At 47.4% G+C, this 26780-nt stretch overlaps 2 protein-coding genes across 2 annotated transcripts in view; both read right to left on the bottom strand.

Moving 5' to 3' along the window:
* The window catches only part of LPCAT2 (lysophosphatidylcholine acyltransferase 2), a 48780-nt gene that overhangs the window by 2418 nt on the left and 19582 nt on the right, over positions 1 to 26780 (bottom strand). The window contains exons 9-13 of the mRNA XM_090259008.1: positions 23182 to 23264; positions 22817 to 22942; positions 21155 to 21308; positions 4145 to 4243; positions 513 to 648 (exon numbers count right to left, since the gene is read on the bottom strand). Of these exons, the coding sequence (XP_090115134.1) occupies positions 513 to 648; positions 4145 to 4243; positions 21155 to 21308; positions 22817 to 22942; positions 23182 to 23264 (598 nt within the window). The remainder of the gene's footprint in view (positions 1 to 512; positions 649 to 4144; positions 4244 to 21154; positions 21309 to 22816; positions 22943 to 23181; positions 23265 to 26780) is intronic.
* CAPNS2 (calpain small subunit 2) lies at positions 9376 to 10406 on the bottom strand. Its single transcript, XM_090259007.1, has one exon. It carries the CDS (start codon positions 10299 to 10301, stop codon positions 9552 to 9554), a length of 750 nt encoding a protein of 249 aa, XP_090115133.1. The 5' UTR covers positions 10302 to 10406; the 3' UTR covers positions 9376 to 9551.

The raw sequence follows: 26780 nt of genomic DNA, 5'->3' as shown, positions 1-26780 counted from the left end.
TTTAAGAAAGAAGAAGGGGCTGTAGCTGGGAAGCAGTTTCTAGAGTTCTTGAAAAGCTCCATTTCTTGACCTGAGTGGTAATTATACAAGCATTCACTTTATATGAGAGGCACTACGGCCTGGAGGTCAATGGGCGGGGTCTGGAATCCTGGTTCCAATATTCTCCCATTGGATGACCTCCGATGAGTTACTTAAATTCTTTGCATCTCAGTAAATAAGAATAACAGAGTGCTGGTTTAATAGCCTTGCTGTAAGGAATAAATGAGTTAACATACATAAAATATTTAGAAGAGCATTTAGCACATGGTGAGTTCTCTGCAATTAGCTGCTGTCATTACATCACTACAGCTATTTTCCTATCATCATCATCATCATCATCATCACCACCACCACTGTTATTTCTATTGTTAATGTAGTGATCGGAGGGCAAGAACATTCCTATATGAGAGCCAGTCCCTGGTCTGGATACGCTCTCTGTGCAAACCGAGTCAGGAGCCAAACTGCCCACTCACCATAGGACACAGAATCCCCCTGGGCGATTTCCTTGAAGAGGCCAGACACATCCAGGTCGGGCACTCCCAGGGAAGCCTGAAGAATAGTGGAAAACTCCTCCTCTGTTATGTAGCCGTCCTCATCAACATCGAAGAGCTGCGGGAACAAAACACAAGGTCAGGACTGGCTCCCTCGGAGCCGTTGCTGGCATGGAATAATCTTGGGAAATAAACTCTTGAATACCTGAAACACGCACTGAAGAAAGGCAGGTGTCTGCTGCCCTCCTGACACTTCTACATGAGGGGTGGAGAGAGACAGAATGAGAGCAGGGACTGCCACAGCATCCGGTGGAGGAGAGAAAGCTGACTCCTGCCCGGAGCGGTCAGGGAGGGCTGGACAGAGAAGGGGACATGGGAGGTGGGTCTTCGAACCTAAAGAGGGAGAGTCCAGGAATATACAAGGACTGACAGGTGGTTGCTTGGGGCTCAAGTCAGGAGACGGAAGGACAAGCAGGCATCAGACCATGATGGGAGCAGCACTGCTCCCCTGACCCTGCAGGGTTATGATGCTTGGGAACGTGGTAAGACCGCATGTGAGCAAGTGGAGCTCTTTGCAGCCAGGCGTGGAGGAGGGGCTGGGGGCAGAAGGCCAATAAAACTGGAGCCAGGAAAGCCAGCTAAGGGTCTGGGGTTGGAAAAGCAGGAGGGACCCAGGAAGGGAAGAATTTACAAGGAAGCAAGGACAGGATGCGTACCCATTGGAGGTCAGGAGTGGCAGAATGGGGGGCATTTTTTAAGTCCAGCCGCAGAACGGAATAGTTGGTGGATAATTAATATCCCATATCCAAAATCCTCTCCCAGGCATTAACATTTTTAATCATATAAGCACTGACTCTGTGCAGGCACGGATCAAAAGTATTCAAATCACTGTATAGGTATTAACTCATTTAGCCCTTACAGAGCCTTGGGGACAGTCAGTGCCTTTCTTAGCCCCGCGTTCTAGGCGAGAAAGCCGAGGGGCGAGGACGTCAGGTAACTGGCCCAACGCTGCACACCTAATACACAGCAGAGCTGGGATCCGTGCCAGGCAGACACTCTCTAGAGTTCCTGCTGTTAAAGTATCTACTTCTGACCAAATACACGATCAAAAATAAGAAAAAACCCAGATGTGGGGTAAGGTGTGGTAACCATGAAATGCACAGGCAAATAGAGAACAGCGCTGTAATGGTCCATCAGGGTGGGCGGAGAACATGAGGAAAATGTCACCTGCAGCTGAGAAAGCACCAACTTCTACTCCATTTGCTACCACGCAGCCCCGACTGGGGGCTACGGGAGCTGGGAAGGGCAAGGGGAATCAGCATCGCTTCCCCCAACTGTAGCGCCGGGGCTCTTTCTGGGCCGGAGACGCGAGAGAGTGGCTGCCGGGATCCAGTCCCACCGCCCTCTGCAAGCTCTGAGCTTTCTCCGAAGTCCTTCCATCTAAACAGCTCTCACCCACTCATCTAACGGTCTGCACTGGTGTCATTTGGTCTCTGGTGGCTCTCCCGCCCTGGACTTGTACTTCCTCCCCATCTGTCCTTTGTCACACTACCCCAGATCGCTCCCTTCACGAAAACCTCCAATTTCTCTCAGTTACCCGTCGCTCCCAACGGTCTCCCTGCTACAGTCCCCAGCTCTAACGGAAATCCCAGGCTCTGGTGGAAAGTTTAACACTCAAGTTTCCTTTTCGGGGAGCAGTATTTCCCCACGGCACAGAATGCCGTCGAACACTGAGTCAAAATGTCCTGTCTCTCCCAAGCCAGGGCCCCACGCTGCAATGGGAGCGGCAAACAGAGCTGGCCCTGGCTCGCTGCCACTGAGGTGGCCCAGGGAGAGCGCGGAGACGCTCCTAGAGCCCACTCCTCGCCCGCCTACTGCTACAGCCGAGGAGCTCTGGCCGATATCCTACCTCTGAAGGCCGCTGTGATGACGGAAGGGGATTAAAGAGGGTGTATTCGCTGTGACATGCTGCCCAAATAAAAGAATGGGAATGGATCACACACACACGCATATATGTATACATGTTTTTATACACCTATAGGCATACATGCATGCATGTACATATATAAATATAAAGCATGCCAAATTATTTTCAAACACATCCAAGAATGTTAAAAAATAACTGATAGGAAGCATGACCCTTGCCATCCCGAAAAAAGAGCCAATTATAGTTTTAGGTCCTCCTTTCCTCACCCTGCCCCCAAGCCAAGGTCGAGGCTACACAAAACCTCAAGACATCTTTAAAACCAGTCATTACTGTGATTAAGGGCCACATCTTCCATCAGGCCTGTCATTGGTAAACCCCAAGGGCACATTTGCCTAACTGACCTTATGATTATACCTACAATCTCCCAACGGAAACAGAAATATCTGGATGGGAATGCGTTCACTTACGGGTCTAATTTTAGGTTGTTTGCTGAATAAGCCTGTGAACGCCGAGCGTTTCCAACTTGGAAGAAGTTCTGGCCCGGCCTTCTCATCATCTGCTAAGCATCAGCTGCGTAGGCTCTGCCCAGCCCTAGAAGTTCACTTGGTTTAAACTGATCCGATATAAACAAGTAAACTCGGGGACTCCTGGGCCAAGGGTAGAAGGCAGGGGCATTCCTGAGGCTATCCCTGGTGGTCCCTAAGATGTGAGAAAGGACACTGGGAGGAATTCTATCTAGCTAACGGAGGGGCCTAACTTGCAGGGTCCCAGGGTGGGGTCGTCCTCTCAGAGAAAACCAGGAAGAAATGAGAGGAGGGGACAGGAATGGGAAGGTCCCCCAGCTGTCGTGAGACAGAACGAGACCGCCCCGTGCTGAATGATCAGATCCATATCCACTGCTGGACATGACAGGAGGGAGACAGGGCTTTTGTTTTACTTGAGAGCGGACCCTGCAAGATCAGGATTCTGAAGGGAGCATCCCATGTAAATACGGATTAGAGGAAGCACCTTGCATCTCCAAAGAACCGGAAACACATGTTGGGAATGTATTCTTCGCCTTCTTTTGGCACATATAAGTGAGAACTGAAGGCGGGGTCCTCGTATTGCAAACTTCCGTGAGGTTCTGCTGGGGACGGGGGCCATGGTGGCATTCATCAGCCCCCCCATACTTCTGTGGAAATATGCGTGACAGCAGGAAAACAGAGAGGGTGGGCACTTGGGACATTTTTGAGGTAGTCACCTGCCACCACCACAGCAAAGTGAAGGCCATCGGGAAAATATCCCCCAAACGATCTGACATACAGCGTGAGGATGGATGGACAGGTCAGAACTTCCCGCATGATGACCTAGGATGCCTAGTGACAGGTGGCGTTTACGTATAAACCTCTCTTCGGGGCTTGGAAATAGGGAGGCGGGAAAGGGATCATTTTTTAAGCTGATTTGTGAAATCACCTGCTCTTTTGATTTTGGTGCTGGGGCCTGGGCTGCTTCCAGAGACCTTTTTGCTTAAATGGACGCCTGTGTTTCCCTTCTTCTCGGCAACTGTCTTAATCCCATCACCCTCGTGCACCTGCCACTGCCGATCTGTAGACTCATGTAGCGCATTCGCTGACTTTCCGATAACACGCTCCGAGTCAACGCATGTTTACGAGGCAGACCCTGATGCTCTCCGTGGGGCTGACGGTACCTTAAATGCCACCTGGAGGATCTCCTCGGTGTTGGCAGGGTTGCACAAGACGGCCAGGCCAATCACGTACTCCCGGAAGTCAATGCTGCCGTCGTGGTTCTGGGGGAGAACGGGAGACATCGGTGAGCAGGGACCTGGGGGAACTGCTACTAACCCCCGTCCGCAAGGCGACATTCAGGTGAGCCACGCAGCTCAGCATCATCGTGAGCTGAGTCTATTTGGAGAAAAGCGAGGCGGGACAGCAAGCAGGTGGCCTACCCGCTCCCAGTTCTAAAGGAATATTATATTTCTGTTTAGCCACAAATAACAACCTTTATCACTGAGACTCGTTTAGAGCGGCTCTGTGGCACCAAGCCCCTCTGGGAGGCAGGATCGAGGACTTGCATCCCAAGCGGAGCCGGAGTGTTCCCTCCACCGTTGATGGCGGCCCTGCCATGATGGCCAACACCAACAGGTGCTAACGGGTCACTAAGCAACCCCGTCCCTGCAGGAACTGGAAGGGAGAAGACACGGGCAAGCTCAGGCTACAACCCTGGCGAGGTCCCTTCTTCCTTCCAGGCTTAATCTGCACTAACCCTGCCGCAAGGCAGCAGGCCCGAGCAGCTCTGGTGGCCCCCTGGTGACCCCCTGGTGACTGGCACCAGGCCCTGGGAGATCCAGCACCTCTCAGCCTCCAGAAACCAAGCCTAACCAGCAGGACACCCACACGCGCACGCCCAGGAAGTATTTCATCATGGCACACAGGAGAGGGGCTGGTCATTCCCACGCTGGCTGGCCGAGCGCAGCCCTTTCCTGCAGGCGAACAACTCACTCAGACAGGAGCTGTGGGAGGATGGAGTGGCCAGAAGGAAGGGAGGGGCAGAAGGAAGAGGCAGGAGTGGGACCTAGAAATAAGGAAAGGAAGGGAGGAGAGAGAAAAGGTGGGAAGAGGAAGGGAAAAACAGAGGAGGAGGAGGGAGGAGGCGAGAGAACCGTAGACGGGGCCATGACTACAATCCCAAGTGTTCCTCATCTGGCAGCAAAGTCGGGCCCGTGATGAGTCCCCGGAGAAGCAGTGAATGAGCAGCAGCAGCGCCAGGGTGGGACTTCACAGATTAACACAAATGCTTGGCCTCAGTGTGGGTGTGACCTTCACATAAATCAGATTTGCCTCCAACCATGCAGGGAGATAAAGATTTTAACTCTGAAGATACTCTAGAGCTCCAAAGGAGTATTATCGTTCAAATACAGTAAATTCTCAGTTATCCAGAAGAGTCAGGGAAGAGGTGTTCTGAATATTCGGAATGTTCCTTAAGAGTATATTTCTACCCATGTAGGTAATTGTAGTACCAATCTTCTAGGAATTAAATGGCTTTATCCACTTAGCATTACAAGTAAACATTTGAAGTAAGTAGTTCTAAGGACATTTCAAGATCAAGAAGCGCATCCGAGAATATTTTTAAGGCTCCACCATGGATTAGTCGTGCGATAGTACTTGATGAGATTTTGCACTGAGGTTGCTATATAAGTCAACTTGTAAAAATACATGCACTATTACCTGAAAAATATTTTATTTTTTCATTGCTTTTTTTTTTTTTTCTCTTTAAGAAAGAGTGGTAGGGAGAGTAGGGAGAGAGGAAGGGAGGGCCAGAGACACTGATGCAAGAGGGAGGCATTGATTGGTTGCCTCCCATATGTGTTGGACCAGGGATCATATGTGTCCAGACCTGCGGTTGCGTGCACCTGTGGCTGGACTGGGGATCAAACTGCAGCCTAGGGATGTGCCCTTACAGGGAATCGAACCTGCAACCTTTCAGTTATGGGACGACACGCCAACCAACTGAGCCACGCTGGCCAGGGCAACTCAAAAAATATTTTTAAAGGGACTTTAAAATAATATACAAATGTTAAATAGTTTTTGGAGATTTTCTCTTCTTAGGTACAGGGCACACGGCACTTTTTCCTGTTACAGGTTATCAAATTCAGTGTGTGACGTCAAGACAAAGGTGTTTTTCAAAATCACATGGGCATTTTTAAACTAAAAAATGTAGAGGGTGCAACTGCACCTATGTTTTTATCAATGAATATTATTTTCACTACCCTGGCTGGTTTGGCTCAGTGGATTGAGCGTCAGCCTGCGAGCTAAGTGTCACTGGTTCGATCTTCCAGTCAGGGCACATCAGAGAAGGAAAACTCTGACTCCAAAAAACCTCCGCTGCCTTGCGGCATACCTCTTTAGGGGAAAGGCTAAGGGAGTAAACCCCGACAGAAAATCCGGAGCCGGAGTCCCTAAGGCGGTTTGACATTGTAGTCAACACCGGCAACTCCTGCGGCGCACCTGAAGCCAAGCTGTATTAACTCCGTCTTTCCCTTGGACCCTTCAGCTGCGAAGAGAGGGGGGGTCTGCTGCATGGGCAACAGCAGACCCTCCATATCACCCTGCCCAGGCTCTGTAGCTTCAGCTTCACTGGAGAGGACACTCCAGCGTCATCGCAAGATGTCGATTCAACACGGGAGGAGACAGATACCGTGTCACTCCCGAGTCAGACTGCACAGCCATTCTCGGCGGTGCAGATAGACTCTTAAGAAGCTACACCATCGTCTCTCGAGACGGATGGCTGCTGACGACGATTATTTTCACATTATATTGATTGTATTGCTTAATACTCGACATTCTAAAACAACGGGAGGGAGTTACAGGAACCAAAGGCCTTTATTTTGAGCCATAGGCATTTTCCCATGTTGAAATGGCAAAATTAAAAAAACAAGAATAAAAACAAAAACGTATCAGGCAACTACTTCCTCTTACAGTGAAAAACGTGCCTTTAGAACATCAACTGTTGGCTGCAAACTAAGACATTTAATTATTCATTCTCCTCCAAAGATTTGGTTCCTTGGAGAAATCCAGAGTTTGGACTGAATGTTCTAGCATCCACTCTAGAGACTGAGGTTATTTGTGCAAGTTTTATACAACATTAATTCGGATCAAATGTGTTTATATAAATATGCAAGATTTCCTGTGGTCCACAGAGAGCAGAGAGAAGGAAACCGCGGGGGACTTCGCGATGCTTCGCGTGTGCGTGCGGAAAGGCCATCACGAGAGCCGGGGTCCCTTAACTTGGGGAACAAGAGAAACACTTCCCACCACCCACCGTGTGTGGTAACTGTCTTAATGTTTATCAAATAAGTAAAATGAAGTGAAAGGGACAAGTGTGGCTACACTGCCTTTCCACAACCGTCACGTGGAAAAGTTAAATCACAACTCGATAGTCTGAGGCCTTCAAAGGCACCGTGGCAGCTGCCCCCCTTCCAGGCCGTGTTCCTACAGCTGTGCCCAACGCATCTGTGGGCGTAGCCTAAGATGCCGATCCTGATATTAACGTGTGGTTGCTGGTACAGCCGCGTGCCGATGCAGCCACACCTGGCCCAAGCAGCATGCCAGGCCAAGCTCAGGGTACAAACCCCTCGAGCAAAGTGGAGGTGCCCCGCATGCTTGGCTCAGTGCAGAATCATATGCATGAGGCTTCATAAATATTATATGAACACAGAGGCCAAATGCCACCTTCTAATTTCACTGGGGATTTCTCACAGACAGCTGAGGGCCATTAACACACCAGTCACATCATTTCCACAGTTGTGACAACTTTCTTCTAAAATGAGTCAAAAGAGAAAGGAAGAATTGATCTTCCAACTCAGGAGGATCCTCCGAAGCAGGCTGGGAGAGGGGAGATGTCCTGAAAAGCAGGCAAGCAGGAGGGGTGACCCACTGGACAGTACGCGGGTGAGCCAAGCGCCTCCAACGCGGCCTCTCTGGCTGAGTCTCCACACACCGGATTGGCTTCTGGATTCTTCTTGCCCTGCCATCACCACCTGAATCACAATGATAAAGCCAAAGCAGGGCCATACGCACAAGAAGGACTCGACTACCCCAGCTTGGGGGCGTCCGTTCCTCGGGGCCCATCTTCCTTCCTGGTCGCTGGTCGTACTGACTCTCCTGCCGGGCCTGTCTCGGGTAAGACCCTTGAACGATATCGTGAGACAGCCTTACCTGAAAGCCGTGGCTGTCACCCTGGGCTGCTCATTAGAATCACTGGGACACTTAGAAAAGGCTTGTCTCTGGGCCCCGCCTCTAAGGATGCTGAGTTACCTCATTTGGAGTGGGCCTCGGATATGGGTGTCCCTCAGGGCTCCCCCACGGAGTCTAGATGGTGGCCAGGGCTGAGAACACTGCCGTAACGGGCCAGCAATACTGACAGATATTTCTCCATATTGCTTTACAGACCGCAGGACTGAGCAGGAGTTATATAAGTTGTTCTTTTTTTTTTTTTTTTCTTTCGTTTTTTAGTTTTTCTCTTGCCTGGTTTTCAGAGAGGAATAACAACCATCAAAATATTCCTCGTTCTAAAATAAACTAATGAACAAAATAGAAACAGAGGCACGGAACAGACTGACAGCTCTCGGAGGGGAGGGGCGAGGGGCAGAATGGAGGAAAGTAGGGGAGGGGTTTAGCCAAAGAACGTATAGGACCGGCCCCCGGACAGATGGCATGGGGAAGCCTGAGGCGAGGGGGCTGGGTGGAGGTAGACAGGGCGGGGGCGGGGCCGGGGGAAGGGTGGGGACAAGTGTAGTAGCATAAACAATTTAAAAATATATTCCTTGTTCCAAGGCAAGGCCAGACATGACAAGCGCCGGCTGAAAGCTGGCGTGCCTGATTCCGTATGAAGTCCGTGCCAGAGCAAGCACTCTGATCCTTACCAGCCACACACTCCCCAGTGCCCTTGACCCTCTTTATAAATATCAAAACAAAACAAAATCGCTACACGCTTTTTCGACACCTAAAGAATTCTAGAAGTTTAGATAGCTGCTCCGCTATCCTCCTGTAAAACGGCTTCACTCCACATCCTGAGCTCGTTTCTATACAGTTAAATAGGATTCCAGGAAAGCGTTTTTCATTTTTCTTTTACATAATGGAAATAGCAGATGTAAAATTAAGAGGAAAAACAGATTTTGGACCTCCCTCCTCTGCACCATTTTAAAGGGAAAAAGGCATCTCCTGAGGGCTTTCTTGATTTCTTCCGATTTTTTTTCAAAATTTCATTCCTAATAACAACACATGCCCCACTCCTTGGAACCCGTTCACCAAATGAGCAGTAACCTATTCAAATCCAGTGCATTAGCGCTGCCCCTGCAGCCCCATCCCCCCCAGAGGTCCGTACAAAGCCAGCATCTCAAGCAGCGGTCACACACACCACTCACATTTCCCACGGCAAATCTGTTTTAATGAAGCGGGAAAAAGCAGCGCAAGTCCAGACACAGGGAGGGGTGCGGACGAGGGGGCCGGGAAATGGCAGCTGGGGGACGGTGGGCTATCAGCGGCGTGGCTTCGGCTGTCCCGGCCCCGCGACGGGGCGGCCTCCTCATGCCCGGCTCAGGAGTACATGGTCAGCTGCAGCCACTCTTGGATGGACACCTGCACCAGCCCATCGGCATCCCTGTCCAGGGACTTGAAGGCCCGGAACATGGCATCCAGGCGGACCAGGCAGCTGATGAAGTTGTTAAAATCCAAACTGCCGTCGTCATCGGTGTACCGGCGGACGAGCATTTGGTGAAGCTGGTCGTTGAGCTGGAAGCCGGCCGCCTGCAGGGCCCCGCGCAGCTGGGAGCTGCTCAGGGCCCCGGCGTGGCCCTGGTCGTACTGCTTGTACACACACTGCCATTTCTTCAGGTTGTTCCACAGGTACTTGAATTCTTCGAAGCCCAGTTTCCCGTTCGTGTCGTTGTCCATGACGGATACGATGCTCCGGCAGGTGTCCAGGCTGAAGCCGTCGGTCTTCAGATCCTTGTGCTTAGAAAGGACTTTGTTGAGAATCTTCATGAGATCAGTGGCGCCCACCTCCATGTCCGGGCCCGCCAGCTGCGCAAAGTGTTGCCGAAACCGCCTGACCTCCTCACTTTCACTGGCCTCCACGTTGGTGAAATGCTGCTGCGTGGGAGGTGGTTCTGGGGTATACTGGGCTGCTGCAGCCTCGCTGATAAGATTCACAATTCCTCCAACCAGCCCTCCCACATTTCCTCCTCCTCCTGCTCCTCTTCTCTGACCACCTCCTCCAAGAAGACCTCCAAGGGCTTCCCCAAGGCCCCGATCTGCTCCTTCCAAAAACGCCTTTGCGAGAAACATGTTTTCAACTTAGCAAGCTGCCAAGGTCTTGGAGATAGACGAAGAGAGCCGAAACGGAGTCTACGGAGCTCGCATGTGGAAGAACTGGCTTTTCTGTCCCTGCTTCCGCTGCACCCCGCCCCTGGCACCGGGGTGTGAGGCCTCATCTCAGATGGAAGCTGCCTGAATTCTGTTAGGTCCTAGCACCTGCCATTTATAGGGGTGGCTCAATAAAATTTTGAGTTCTTCTAATAAATATTCTTAATATATCTAATAAATACTCGTAAATTATAGTATGTAGGACAAATGAGAAGCAATAATATTTGCAAATGAATATTTAACCTACATGTTTCTGTATGCCATTGATCTTAAGTGCTCTTTCTCAGCACCTGAAAGATGACAGGCATTTTCCTAACAGAAGGTAAATGATTCAAGGAGAGTGAGAAATTCTTTTCTAAGGGTAGAATTGAAGAGTTCTTGGGCAATGGAAGCCTATTTACCTAATCCCCTTCCTTTAGCAAAGATTTCCAAAATCCAATGTTCTTAAGAAAAACCTGGGCCCTGACTGGTGTGGCTCAGTGGGTTGGGCATCATCCTGCAAAGTGAAGGGTCACCGGTTCGATTCCCAGTCAGGGAACATGGCTGGGTTGCAGGCCAGGTCCCCGGTTGGAGCACCTGTGAGAGGCAATCACTGATGTTTCTCTCCCTCTATTTCCTCCGCCCTTCCTCTCTCTGTAAAAATAAATAAATATATATATATATATATTTTTTTCTTTTTTTAAGAATAACTTGGAAGAGGGTTTTTTAAAAATGCAGAGGCTCTGATTCTGTAGTCTGCTGTGGGTTTCATGACCCACATTAACTGGAATAGTTTCTGGAGTGTGACGTTTATATAGAAAAATGTACAAATCACAAAGGCCTAGCTCCAACAACTCCACACAGACTGGACACACCCACGTCACGAAAGAGATCGTGGTCACCTGCACTCCAGGAGCATCTTCGTGCCTTTTTCCTAAAGTAACGCTCGTCTCTCAACGGTAACCACTCTCCTGGCATCTGACACCCTAGGTTCACCTCGACACCTTGAACCAATGGAATCATGCAGTATGTCCTTTTTGATGTCTTAAAAATTTTTTTAAATTAAGAAATTACAATAAATACATAAGATAAAATTTACCATCTTAACCATCTTTTAAAAAGATTTTATTTATTTATTTTTAGAGAGAGGGGAAGGGAGGGAGAAAGGGAGAGAAACATTAATGTATGGTCACCTCTCGCACGCCCCCTACTGGGGGCCTGGCTCGCAACCCAGGCACGTGCCCTGACCGGAAATTGAACTGGCAACCCTTTGGTGCGCAGACTGGCACACAATTCACTGAGCCACACCAGCCAGGGCCCATCTTAATCAGTGGCATTAAGCACATTCACTGTGTTGTGTAACCATCACCATCATGCAGAACTAAAACTCTGTACCCATTAAATAATAACTCCCATTCCTGTCTCCTGCTAGATCCTGCCAGTTTATTCCTAAGTATTTTATTCTTTTTAATGCTATTGTATATAAAATTGTTTTCTTAATTTTCTTTTCAGATTGGTCCTTGTCAGTGTATAGAAACACAACTAAGTTTTGTGTGTTGATCTTGTAACCTGTAGGTCTGCTGCATTAGTTTATTAGTTCTGGCAGTTTGTGTGTGTCATCTGCAGGGTTTTTTAACATATAAGATCATGCCATCTGTGAGCATGGTTAATTTTACTTCTTCCTTTCCAACGTACATGCCTTTTGTTTATTTTCTTGCATAATTGTTCTGGCTAGGATTCCCAGTAGTGAAACCAGGCATCCTTCTCGTGTCCCTGACCTTAGAGAAAAGGTTTCAGTCTTTTATCATAGAGTATGATGTTGGTTGTGGGCTTTTCATATGTAACCTTTATTATGTTGAGGTACCTTCCTTCTACTCATAGTTTGTTGTGTGTCTTTATCCAAAAGGGTGTTGAATTTTGCCAAATGCTTTTTCTGCATCAATGGAGATGTGTGTTTCCCTCTTCATTCTGTTAATGTGGTGTAATACATTGATTGATTTTCATATGTTGAACCATCCTTGCATTCCAGGAATAAACCCCATTTTGTCATGTGTACAATCCTCTTACTGAATTTGTTCATTAGTATTTTGTTCAGGATTTTTACACTACTATCCATAAGAAATATTAGTCTCTAGTTTCCTTTACATGTGGTATCTTTTTACGACTTTGTATCAGGATAATGCTGGCCTCATAGAATGAGTTAGGAAGTATTCGCCCCTCTTCAATTTTGGGGAATAATGTGAGAAGAATTGCTGTTTATTTTTCTTTAAATGTTTGATATAATTCACTAGTGAAACCATCTGGTCCTAGGCTTTTCATTGTTGGGGGATTTTTTTTTTTTTTTTTTTAAGGTTTTAATCATTTATTTTTAGAGAGAGGGGAAGGGAGGGATACAGAGAGGGAGAGAAACATCAGTGTGTGAGAGAAACAGCGATCGGTGGTCTTTCATATATGATCTGACTGGGGGCTGAACCTGCCACCCAGGCATGTGCCCTGACTGGGAATCAAACTGGTGACCTTTCGCTTTGTGCAATGACACCCAACAACTGAGCCACAATGGTCAAGGTGGGTTTTTTGTTTTTTGGTTTTTTTAGGATTTGTTTCCTTTTAGTTATAGGCCTGTGCAGATGGTCTATTTCTGCATGATTCAGCCTTTGTAGGTTGTGTGTTTCTAGAAGTCTGTCCATTTCATCCAGGTTATCCAAGTCGTGGGCACACAGTTGCTCATAGTACTCTCTCAGAATACCTGTTCGTTCTGTGAAAGTGGTGTTTTATGTGTCTGGGTTTTTTCCTCCTTCGAAGTTACATTTATGAGATTTGGTTTATACTTTTAATAAGTATCTTCAGAAGTCATCTATGCCAGGTAGGCAGGCCAAGAAAACCCTATGAGAAAACCCTACCTTTGATATCAAGTAATCAGGGTACAATCCTCCAGAGGCCTCTGGAAGTTCTATTGGTGAGCTTAGGGCAAGGTGGTCAGGACAGAATAACTGAATTGTTATGTCACTTGGCATTTGGGGCCTCAATTTCAAATCTGGGCAGAGTATCCACCCTGCCTATTTCCTAATGACTCAATCACATTTATTATGCATCGGGACTTGGGCTCAGTGTTTCGGATACAAAGATGAATACATGAGGACTGCTGTGCTCAGGAGTCAAGGACACCCGCAGAAGACTTGTTGTGATTACAACCTGCAGTTGATGTTCACATTTCTACGGTTAATACTAAACTATTACATTTGTATATCATATTCTTTGGTGTTTAGGTTTCATGTAAAAAATACACAGGATTTGAGACTAGGACAGAAAAACTCAGAGAAGCTACTATTTGAAGGTCATACGGTGAGTAATACATTCAACTATATTATCAAACCATTAGGGGCACTCAAAAGCGGGGGGCAGTGCATTCTGCAGAGGAAAAGGCAAGGACAGCATCTACCTACAGAAGAGATCCCATGTAGGCCTCACTATAGGCTGAGGCGGAGTTCTCCAAACACACATGGGCTATGGAGGGACAGTAGAGCACAGAACTGGACTGGGAAGGGGTATGAACTGCCAAGGTAATAGCCGAGCTCATAGGTCACTGCGGGAACCATGGAGAGCTCAAATCTGACGTCCAAAAAAAAAAAAGAGCTATGACATGGCTTTGTAAACTGTACAATCCTAGAATTGAGTGAAGACTATTCTAATTGTTATTAGGGATAGAGTAGTAGCAAAGGGACACAGCTCTGTTTAGGGCGTGGGAGCTATGTCTCCTGCCACACCCAGCGGTTTGTGTAAAATTTTCTCATGACTGGTTTTATGGCATAATGACTCCAATAACTAGCCCCTGGGAACACCAAAGGCCGAATGGCTTCCTTAACCGCAAAGCAGCAGCCCCGTAAAAGGAGCATCTTCCTTTCAGGGGATCACAAGGGGGCCACCTGGCCTCAGACAGATTTAAACCCATTCCTAGAAGCTTCTCTCAGAGGAAATTCCATGGACTTTGCTTTTAGGATATTGGAAATTAGCTTGATAGCATCTACTGCCATATAAAATGTGCCCCTTTCCACCTCTCTGAAGTGCTTTTCACTGAGGTTTAAATCCAGTTCCTCTCACCTATTTTCTGTGAAGAGGGAGGGCATTTGGCTAACAGTTTCTCATAAGCCATTGCAAAATAAAAGGCAGTTACTAGATTAACAAGCCTTTCCTCCTCTGGACTCTTTAATCCCTTAGCACTATTTATGAGAACATTAATAGCTATCTCGGTTGCTGTCTGGGGAGAAAAAGGGTAGGAGAAGAGGCCACATCAGACAGAAAATGTAACTTCAGTTTCAGGGGGAAGAGTTATTGAACTTCAAAAGTACACAGAGACACATGAACTGGTCCATAAACGCCCCCGGCAACATTGCTCAGAATCGCCCCAGAGTGGGAACAACCGAAAGGTCCCCTGACTGGTGAGCGGATAAAGAAAATGTGACATATCCATATGGTGGAGCCCTATTTGGTATTAAAAAGGAGTGAATTACTTCCTTTACCTGCGATGCTATGACATGGATGACCTCGAAAAGATTATGCTAGGTGACAGACACCCAACACAAGAGAGCATATACTGTATGACTCCATTTATGTGAAATGCCTAGAAAAGGCACATCTATAGAGACAGAAGGTCTCTGTTCTAGACCAGGTCTAGAATAACACAGAAGGACCTCTTTATAGCAGTTGCCTTGGACTAGGGGACAGGTAGGTGACAGGAATTAGAAATTAAAGGCACAGGGCATCACATTGGGGTGCTGGCAGTATTCCAAAGCTGATTTCTGGTGATGGTTGCACAACTTGGTACCTTGGCGAAAATCGATTATTGAATTATATGCATCAAGTGGGTGAATTATATGATATGTGAGGCATGCCCCAAGGAAGGTCTTTGTAAAAAGTCACCAGGACGGTCTGCAGTACAAAGAACACTGAAGTAGGAGTGTTAGTCTTACCCTGAAGTCAGCTAGCTGTGCGGCCCTGAGGACGCCCCTCCCCCCCCAGGCCTGGAGTCTCCTGCAGCATGAGGAACTCGGGCGTGTGAAGCCAGAGGTCCTGCAGCCCTACGGTTCTGTGGGTCTAGGGTTTCCTGGCGCCCGGAACCGAGACAGCAGCAGCGTTCTCACCTGGCGTCCATGCACTTCCCTTCGGGTGCCCGGGTGCTTTATGCTGTATACAAATTCAGTTCACTCTCTTTAACTCGGGTGTGGTTTCCACAGCCTTCAAAGGCATGGTGACTCACCCTTCTCCCCACTTCGGCATACTGTCTGGTTTTCCAAAATATTTCTGATTGCAACGTATCAAGTACGTTGCACCCCCAAACACAATTCCAAGGTGAGGGGGGCTGCACCAGGTCTGGCACAGCACAGAAGGGACCCGCGACTCCCACTCTGAATGGAGCCTTTCTTCTGGGGGGTCTGGGCCACACCTTCCCGGTTTACCGGTGAGAACGCCATGTTGGATGGAACCCATACAGGCAATATCTAGTCCTGTTTTCTTCACCGTCGTGGGCTGTCCCTCTGTCACAGGGGGAAATTAAACTGGTCTGACACCATTTGCTTGTTACCAGGCCCTGTGCCTTACTTCCTTACGCTCTTGGCCAGCACTCGCTCACTTGCTCTAGTTAGAAAGCTAAGCTTTAACGGCTACCGTCTCCCCTGCATTTCCTGTAAGCGTCTCCTAGGTGTACTTTGTGAAGGGGCCAACGGTACAGCAGACGAGTCTCCTGCTTGTGCAGATGTCTCTAGCGTACCAACCCTCAGTGAGGGAAGACACTAGGACGGGCTCAATGAGGGGAGCTGAGTCAACACACAGGGCCACCCGACTTTCAGGACAAGCTGTACGACTGAACAGAAAAGTTCATCCGTCCCGCTCAGACAGTTAAGAGCCTTTTTCTGTTCATTATATCATATACATTATAGAGCGGATTTCATAGAACAAACCCTGATCAACTGAGATTAGAATCAAGATGAGTTCTTTTCACATATGCTATGAAATAAATACTATATTCCTTACCAGACCTGAACCGGAAATGCAAAGGAGAGAAGACGCCCCTGTTTGTTACAATGATTCCTCTCTGCCACCACAGTGGTGAAGACCCCACAGGCAGCGCCTAGAGGAACGGGCATGCTGCTGTCCTGATAAAACTTTATTAACAAAGTAAGTGTCAGACGGGGTTGGGTCCATCAGTTGGAATTTGCTGACCCCTGTTAAGTGGATGGTAACAAAGTTGCTGGTAAGGCATGAGGACGGATTGCAGGGTTGCAGTCAGTACTTAGAATAACCATTGTTAGTTTGTAGGGTTCTCCCCATCTGCTTGAAAGGAAGTTACTCAGCATCTTTTTTCTTGACTATTCTGTCTTCCTCTTGTTGATACCATCCCACAGTTCTAACCAGGAGAATATCACTCCCCTTTGTACCCAAGGGAGACCGGTTTGCCATTCCTAAGTTACAGTCTGGCATGAGCTCCCTCGCTTCCCACCCAATACTATTCTGTTCATCGGAGACCAGAGCCGGACAAAATGTAAATGGTTAGTTTTTCCATTCTGCAAAAAATGTGAAAACTGTCAAAAGAGTTTTCCCATTTCTGCCTTCTCCCTGGCACTTCGTTCTTCTGTACTTTGTTTAAATACTAGACAGGAAGCGTGTGAGTACATGTTAACACTTTGACAATCCAGCGTTTGTGGAGATGGCAAACTTCTGTAGATCTTTCATTACAGTTTCACATTATGCGGAATGAATGAGTGTCTTTATCCCAGGTTCTTCCTGTCTGCCCTGTTCCTGGTCTTAGTTCAAGGGTTAAATCATGAGTGCCAAAAATAACAAGCACCATGGCTTGTCCCTTCCTGTTAGAGAAGGTCAGGGGCTGTAATATGCAGATTTTCTGCTCACGCTCAGAGGCAGGATGGGCACTTAGTGGCTTACGTGATTGGAAATAAACAGGGAAATCGTTCTGAAAGGGCAAATCGTTCAGAAATTGTTCTGAACTTTTCTATTCAAATATACACGTTGTTCTGAAAGTTTGGAACTATATCCTGCAAAGTCAGAAATATTTATTATCTGGTTCCCTTACAGAAAACATCTGCCGGCACCTAAAACGTGGCCTTGTCACCAGGGAAGACGAATAGCACTATGGTGATCCGTGTCACAGGGACGTTAAGTTGGATGTCTCGTGACATACAGTGTAGGAGAGATAGAACTTGGCTACTTGTAAGAGGTAAGAGAGAGGAGAATTGTGAAGCTAGCAATGAAGACGGGTGCACTGAAACACTTGAGGGCTTGGTCTCACAGGTAGATGAGACCCTGTCAGCTGGACACCACACAGCTTTCTCAAGGACAGTGACAAAGAAGGATGAAAAGAATGTTGACACTGTGAAGGGCATCACAAGACATTGTTATAACTGTAAAGACGACTGTCTTACAACCCGAATTGTGAATACAGGAAATGTGGCGAAGGCACTGAGCTCAACTATTATCTCTGCCCTCAACTCCCATCATCTGGACATGTGACTAATCCCAAAATATTCTGAATCCAGAAAGTTCAATCTACATTCACAAAAATAAAGAGGCTAAAGGAAGCCTAACAATGAAAAGGGTCTTTTTGCTCAAAGAGATGGGACCTCGCCGAAGGGAAGCACCCCAAAGTCATGAGTGCGCCTTGCTCTGGATCATGAATGCCACCTTTCTCCTGGACCTTACCCACCATCAAATATCCGAGAATCTAAAAGAACAAGTCAGAACATCAGGAGGAGCTAAAAAGACAGCATGTGTTTTTCAGGACAAATTAAGACAAAAGCCATGATAACATTTTTGTAGACCAGCCAAGAACGCACATGGGGAGAAAGAGTAGGGGACATGGAGAGAGAGGCAGGTCTGTCCTCTGTCCCCAGAACCGCAACCACAGCTACGTGAGAGCTGGGGAAAAACCGAGAGAGGACAATAAGAAGGGGGAAGGGAGGATAAAGTAGGAAGGGGACGCAGGAGCGGCTGATGTGGCACCAAGTGACAGCGCCCGGAAGAGCAGCAAGAACACCCCGCCCTTTCTCTCTCCCACCCTTCCTCCCCTTCCCCCGTCCCTCGCTATGCATGGAGTTCAGCAAGATAAGCGACTGGGAGAGAAACAAACTCTGAAGTTACAGAACCTCCTTGTCTTTCCCGTGGAACATCCCGCAGCATGGAAGTGGGGGCAGGGTGTGGCAGCCAACTGCGTAATTGAACTTGTCAAAACAAAGCACATCTGCACAGGCCCGGATGTGCAGGTACGTTATAAACAAAACAGGAGAGAGACACGCACACAACAGACGGAGACGGAGAGAGGAAAAAAGAAAGGAGGCAGGGCAACGGGAAAGAAAAGATGGTCCAGTGCATTAATCATGAATTCCCCAGACTATTTTCTCGACCTTCCAGGATGCTGGAGATCAAAAGCAAAGTGCTATAAAGACCAGCATGTGGCCTCTATCTAAAGAAGCCAAGTCACACACCATACAAAGAAGTGAGGAAAAGTCTCAGTTACCATTGATATGTGAGCCAACTGACGCCAGCCACGCAGAGAGGTGACCAGCCACATGGGCTCCAGAGGCTCACCTGTCTCCTCACTCCTGGAGGCAGCTGGAGTCTCAAGTTCAGAGTGAGTCAGCCTGGCTGACTGGTGTGATTTTAGTCCTTGGTTTACATTCCCGTCCCCGCACCCAAATCTTCCAGTACTTAGGGCTATAGGAACAAGGGGGACTGGTGACAGGTACCATTTGTCATCCACAGACAGAATTGCTGTCACAGCCATCTTGTCACTGCCAGTTATGACAGTCTGACGCCTGAAAGAGAGGGCACCCTTTATAGATATTATTTTTAATTTTTGATGAAAAAATCCTGGCGAGCTCAAAACCTAAACTTCCACCTCAGATCCAATATCAGGTCACTTCTCAGTTCTCCATCTCCTGTCCTTATTTGCATGTCTCTGCCATTTTCCTTCCTGTCACCAAGTCTGTATGCATAGAAACTTCATTTACAATTACTTGCACGGTTTCTAGAGCCATACTATGCCAATCACTCAGGAAGACTAGAAATAGTACAAGTGACAAGTTTCTGTTTTCCCGACTTGCACAGTTATAACCAATAATTTTCTTCTCCTTTCCCCCTAAATCTTCATTACACTTTATAGCAGTGCCACAATGGTACTGTTATAAAGTGGAATGAAGACTGGACTTTGCAGGGACAAGGAAAGATTATTTGTATCATGTAAGCGAGCCCAGCAGAGAGGCCTGGTAGTATGTGTAGAAGGTTCTTAACTTTATGATATTAAAGAGTAGTTCATTTCTGAGATCACAGAGTAAGTCAGTAGGAATATCAGGGCACTCTGTGAAAAAAAGACAAAAAGCCCTGTCCTGGGTTCTGTCCTCAACCTATAATTTCTTTGGCAAATATCTTTTTCAGTGGTTAGCAGAGAACTGGAACTCCTGGCGCCAGAGAGGATGGAGTGAGCCCAGTGTAGTCTACCTCTCCTTCTGATTTCGTACAACTAGAAACTCTGATCAAAATACAGAAAGTAACGACCTCTGGAAAAAGGCCACAGCAGGAGGACTGGTGAGGAAAGTCAGAACTCGGTGCACAGCCAGGAAGGCCGTGACATTGCGGAGGCCTGGAGACAGCAGGCCGCCGTGAAGGGGTTGCTGAAAAGAAAGCTATCAACACAGTTTTCTTCATGCAACAAAAACATCCTTCGGGAATGAATGCAAAGGAGTCATCCTCAGGTAAGGGCAGAGAAAGACATCACAGTCCTCGGTATTTCCCCCAAACCTACGTTTGCACAAAAACTTGTACGCCTGAATGCTTGGAGCACTGATATTTATAATTGCCCCAGATTGGAAACAAACCAAAGGGTCCTCCGCTGAGAAACAGATAAACCCAGGACTGTATGTCCATACAATGGAATCCCACTCAGCAATGAAAGGAAACAGCTTCTTGATACAGACAACAACCTGGCTGAACCTCAAAGGCATTATGCTAAGCGAAAGAAGCCAGACTCGAAAGCGTAGATTCTGTGGCCAGGGGTTAAAGGTCGGGGAAGGGCTTCACTACCAAAGAACAGCCACAAGGTCATTTTTTTGGTAACTGTTGTGCATCTTGAATGTGGTGGTATCACATACCTCTACGCATTTGTTAGAACTTAGACAACTGTGACCCAAAGAGTAAATTTTATATATAAAAAATTTTTTTTTAAATAGAGAACTTGAAATCTTGATCCACTTTGTTAAGGAAACTTTTTGACAATTCAATTATCTGAGTTCATGTACTCACATACTCATAAGCAGAAAATGGTATCCCCAATATTATGGCAAATGGATGACCAAACTTTCATTGAAACCTTTGTTATGAAATGTTATTTTCAAATAAAACCTATTTGGTTTTCACACATTTGGGCGGAAGTCCAAAACCTTCAGAACAGAACAGTACAACCTGGGTCATCGATGTATGAGTTTAGACATAAATTTATAAATTCTCGCCAGTTATGTAAGCCTTCCCAATTCTATATCACAAACATGATTATATGGTCTGAATATTTATTTCTGGCCTGGTGTTTAAAATAAACAGACACTATCATCACTGTTACAAAACACACACACACACAGACACACATGTATTAATGACGAAGTCATGCATTTAGACCATGGGCTGAGCCTTGCTTCTTCTAACACCGACCCCACCGGCTGCGGCTGCCCGCCATACTGATTTACGCCCTGCGGAGAGCAGAAGAACGTGCCCCTGTTAGAGGTCAGATTTTAACGTACCCTGTCAAAGAGTGCAAAGAGCTGTCGCAGCACGTCGGACACGGGCAGCTTCAGATACTCGGCGAATTCTTCAATTCCAATTCTTCCTCCCCTCGAGGAACTCGCGATGGCGGCGTATTCATCCAAATGCTTCCGGACGCTGTCCCAGTTTAATCTAAGGGAAGAATTAGAAATGCGTGGTCTTAGCCCTTTCAGCTCACGTGACATTTCTATGAATGCTGTTTTAGTCACTTGTCTAAGGGAAATGTGGGAAGTGTTGCATTTGAAAAGGAGAATAAAATGTGTATTTTAAAGTACAACCTGGACACGTAGCCAGGCTTTTAATTTTTTTAAAGGATATTAGTATAACTGTAATTATCCCAAATACCTGCGGGACAGAAAAGTAACTGAAAAGATAAATGTGGCAAAATAATAACTGACCCATGAGAAGAAAGTAAGAAATCACATTGAAATCTAAACATTACTTAGTAAGTCAGTAATACTTATTGGGTTGCTAAAAAGTAGTACTTATTGGGTTGCTAAAAAATACCATTTTTTTGCTTTCAAGAGCTATCAGGCTGATAAATTCATATTTCACAAAATGTTGCGATAGGGAGAGTCATTAGACTACACACCCTTCCTCCAATATTAGGGATGATAAGTCAGGGTGATCAATACTGGAAAAGATACTGTAGCTTACATCGTATTCTTTCTTTTTCAGTTAATTTTATTTGGGTAACCTTGGATCATAAGGTTAGATAAGTTTCAAGTGCACAATTCTATATACGTCATACACACACTGCACTGTATACTCACTGCCCAAAGTTTAGACTCTTCCCGTCACCATATATTTGATTCACCCACATCCTTTCTTTATCTTGTAAACAAGTGACGTAACACACGCTTCTCCTGTAGCCAGTTTCAGTGACTATCTAAACTTTCCAAATTGTGAACATCGTATCAAAACATTTTGCTATCTTAAAAATATAGAAATATTAGCTCTATCAGTGATCAAAATATGATGTTTGAAGACTGGACTTTAATATAGTAACTGGTGCTGCAGCTCCCTCCTAAGGAGGATGCCCAGGCCTATTAAATCAACAAATTCTGTAACTCCCTAGTAGGGATACAAATAGAATGAAATGCAGTAACAGAGGGCTTGGGGGTTCCACCTTTCACGCCACAGTTCAAAAGGAATGTTCATAGGAACACAAAGGGGTGTTTTTGCCCTTTTTGTAAAAAATGATGTACCCAGAAGATAAAGGTCGATCTTGAGTATTTAAAATTTAGTGATGGTCAGAATGGCGACTCCACAAGTCGATTCCTGCTTCAGAAGAGAAGCCCCGACACCGCAGGTCAGCGCCACCTAACGATGCTGCCCTTTTGGTAAAAGCGCCTCCGGGCGCCCTGGCTACTCAGCCACTTCTGCGCGCGGAGGCGGAGCTCTGCTCCCCCGCACGTGCTACCGCCTGCTCTCCTGTGACCAACACGCATGTTTCTGAATTAACTGCTCTGGAAAAAAACAAAACTAGGTGAGCGAAAGGGGACATACATTCCCCACCCTGGCTTTCCTGGCAAACACCAGAGCTGAGCCTTCACCAAACCAGAGAACATAGATACACGGGCGTTTAGATCTCTTCTGGACACCTTTACGCACGTCTAGGAATTCCGACATATACTCACTTCAATTTCCGGCTAATTTTGGTAAATTCCACCAAGCCAGCTTCCATAGGCAGCGTGAGCTGCCCCGCGGAGAGCATCAGTCTGCAGTCTTCATACGTGTGGTCTGTCACTGGGACGCCCAGGGCCCTGGAAGCGTTCACATGCAAAATGAAAGTCCATGTTTTAAAGAAGCAAGTGATTTTTCGGAAGGTCTGCGTTGGCCAACAAATAGCAGGCAACAGAAAAGGAGCTCCTGCTTTCTCCACCAGGGGCTTGGGCTAGCACGAGGGCCTTAGGAAGAACACACCCCCATCCTTAAAGCTATGCTCGATGACATTAATAACTTTCAAACGATCTATGGATGGTGATCACATGTAGACACTTACTGAGCCATCAGATTCCGGACTCTACTCGCAAAAAGGACAGGGTCTCTCTTTTCTTCATCACTCGGTGCTTGAACAGGCAGGAACTGGAAGATAAACACACCTTTTGGTCACCACGGGTGGGACTCAGACCTTAAGTGCTGACGTCGCTCATTGAGAAGTCACCCATCCTTCTATTGATCCTGCCTCTCTTGCACATCAGTTAACAGGATGTAATGGAAGGAACCAAGAGCTTGGACTCAGGAGACCTGTCTCCAAGCCCTGGGTGTACCTGTGTGTTAACCAGCAATGGTAACTCAGAGGTGACATTTAAGCAAGGGAGTGACGTGACCAGGTCCAAGTTTCGGAGCAATGCCTTTGGTGGTAGGGAGTGGCTAAGCCAAAGAGAGAGAGGCTAAAAACAGGGGGACCCCATGCCATCAACCTGCACGAGACGGTGAGGCCATGAACAGAGGGCGTGAGGATGCAGAGGCCAGGGTGGGGGCAAGTGGAACTAAGACACAGTGAATAGGAATCATAGGATAGTCCGCTATAGACGCCATTTTCTTTCCACGCTTATTCTATGAGCATCGCCCTCTCCAGGAGGACAGCGGCACGTGGCAGAAATAACACTTGCTGCCTTGGCTCTGCTGCGTGATCCCGGAAGTCACTTCGCCTTGGGGCCTCTGTCCCTTCTCCTGTTGGGGGGAAAAGTGTGACTAGATGATCTCCAAGATCCTTTCTAAGTGGAATTCTGTGTCCAGCTTTCTGTTTAGTATCCAGTTCTTCTTTCAGATGGAAAAATAAACTAAGCCACCAGAGGTCCCCACAACACCTATATATCCAGACCACCAAACTTCAAATCAGTATCTTTAAAAATTCCCTCCAGCCTGTTCTAGTATAATAAAATCTCTTATATTTGCTTAGCATGAAATCCAAGGGAGAAAACAGTACGCTAAAATCAATGTATATAAAATCTCTAACACGGTAGTATAATAAATTAAAGTTTCAAATTGAAATATATTCAAGTTTTAAATTGACCTATAATTCTTGATTGTTTAAAAAACCCAAATAATCATTTCAATACAATACACGTGGTCTGTAGCACATAATGAACCCTTGAAAAATCAGTTGCAGCCCCAGTCAACCGAACATAATACAATGAGCTATGGGTTTGGTTCTTTGAGTGGAGATACTATTTTCCATAAAATCATCTTTAAGAACTCTCATATTGGCATGACATTTTATTCTTGAGGGGAAAAAGAAAACCACCGAGAGGAAAAGAATAATGAAAAGCCTAGATGTGATGCGCATGGGCCCCAGGGCCCCTGAGAAGCAGCTGAAAGGAAATGCTAATAAAGTCACCCCTCCTTGGATAAGACCTTGCCCTCTATACCTTCTCACCATTTTGTACGGAGCCTCAGGCTCACAGCGTGAGCTTACCCTTGATGGGAAGGAAGATGCACCAGGAAGAGAGGGATGTGACAGCCATGATCTGTCACTGTCCCCTAAAACACATCTTCACACCCCAGTGACTTCAGGACCCCAAGTTTTCCTTGCCACCTTCACCGTCTCTCACCATCCCCAGTCGCCACCCAGATGGCCCATGTGACACCTTGGTTTCATGGCTTCTTCCTGTGGTCACAGATATTCTTCTCAGTCTGTCTCAGCCATGGCATTGACTATACGCTTCCATGCGCCTCCTCGGCGAAGTCCTTCGGCCAGAGTTTCCCCTCGTTCCCCGTGAGTGTCCGCTTCTCCCCTAACCTGGTCCGGCCTGGCGCTCGCTCTCAGGACCCATTGCCCCTCCGGCAACACCTGTCTGCCTATGGACACTAGTCGTAGGCAGCCGGACACGTTGACGTGGCTTTTCTGTGTCACTTCTGCCATATGCCCCAGTGCCGATCACAAACCCTCGGTCTCACTCCAGTAGACACCACGAGGGAGGCTGGAGGCAAACCTTACAGGCTGAGGCTACTGCAGATCCATGTGAACATCCACAGGGTCCTCACAGCTGCTTGAAATCTAGGCTATTTTCCCAAGGCCACCGCACTGCCGCAAAATGCAAAAATAGTGTTTGCTTTGCTTTCTTTTTGCTGAAGGTCTTCCTTTATCTTGTCACTGTGGTGAAGCACGTTTTCTTAACGCTGAGTCTATTTCCTTCCTGTCCATGTGACAGACGAGGATCAAGTCACTTGGAGCCGCACGCGCTGCTGCCAGGCAGCCCCCTCCTGGCCCTTGCTGATCTGTGGCCACCCTAGTCTACTGTTTCCACACAGGCCAGGCTTCTCGGGTTGCGATTCCACTTTCATCTCGATGGCATTTCACCTTCAACTTCAGAGAGATGACTGTGAGGGAGGTCAGGACAGGCCGCCCCAGAAGAGGCCACATGGCTGTGTTGATGATTTGGAGCTGCAGTCACCTGGAAAGCAGCTCGGAACCCCGTCATCTGCCTGAAGACAGAGCCTCCAGAAGGAGCTCTGTGTCACCCACCCCCTCGCGCGCAGGGAGACTGACTTCCCAGCGTAGAGGAGGCTAGGGGCCGACCCCACACCCAGACCGTGTTCATCACGCTCTCCGCATGCCCCTCCCCAGCCTTCTCAGGGCCCATCGGTCTTTGCTAAAAGCTATTTATTCCCCAACAAGCAGCCCAAATCCTCCCTCCCCTTTGTCTGTTAAGATGGCATAAGAGCTCTCAAAAGTCTCACCACTTCTTCTTAGGTATTCAGTTTGTACTCCCTGTGATACCTTGTGCGCATATTAAAAATTAATAACTTTGTGTACCTTTTCCCCTGTTAATCTACCTGTTGCCGGTTTGTGTCACGGACCAGGGATAAGAGCCCAGGTGGGGACAGGGAAGTCCTTCCGCCCCTACACCAGCCCGTGGGACCCTGGATTTCCGTTCCTTTCCCCTGGGACAGACTCCACAGCCCCCGCCCTTCCTCCCTGTGCCGGCCTCTGGTCCTGCCCCTGTGGCCTCGACACCACCCGTCCCCGGTGAGGAGGAGACGGGCAGGCGAAAGTGTTTCCCGCACTAGGACCTCTTGTTTGCGCCTCTGTTCCCAGAGCCTCCTCCCTCCTCCTGGGCCTCAGACGGCACACGAGATAGAGCCGAATTCCTCAGCCTGTGATTTAAGGCCACCTGTCATCCGGAGCCAGTCTCCCTGTGAACACAACCCAGCAGAACGGGTTTACTCTCTGCTTCCTGACCACATCAAGCACGTTCCTTTCTCCCACATATATGAGTGTGAGAAGGAGGGAGACTGAGGAGCGATGATAACTGCACAACCTTCTCTTTTTCCAAGAAGCAGAACAGACCTGGACTAGGTCGGTCTTAACACCCATGCAAGGCTAGTTCCTTCCTTAAGTTTTCACAAAGAGAAAGTGTAAAACAGGGAAGGTGCTTTGGAACAACGTGTGCTTCCTTCCCAAAAGACCTGGGAAGTCTGTGATAAGGGGAATAAAAGTTAATGCTTACTGAACCCTAGCCACGGGCCAACACATAAGTCACCTTATTAAATCCTAACAACCCTATAAAATAATGTGTCTCGTTTTACCAGTGAGAACGCAGGCTTCGCGAGGCTACGTAATTCGCTCACGCACAGTTTGGGGAACGGTGGCAG

The sequence above is a fragment of the Furipterus horrens genome, unplaced genomic scaffold (genome assembly GCF_987537825.1).
Source record: "Furipterus horrens unplaced genomic scaffold, mFurHor1.1.pri manual_scaffold_13, whole genome shotgun sequence".
NCBI lineage: Eukaryota > Metazoa > Chordata > Mammalia > Chiroptera > Furipteridae > Furipterus > Furipterus horrens.
This window is presented reverse-complemented; position numbering and strand designations above follow the sequence as displayed.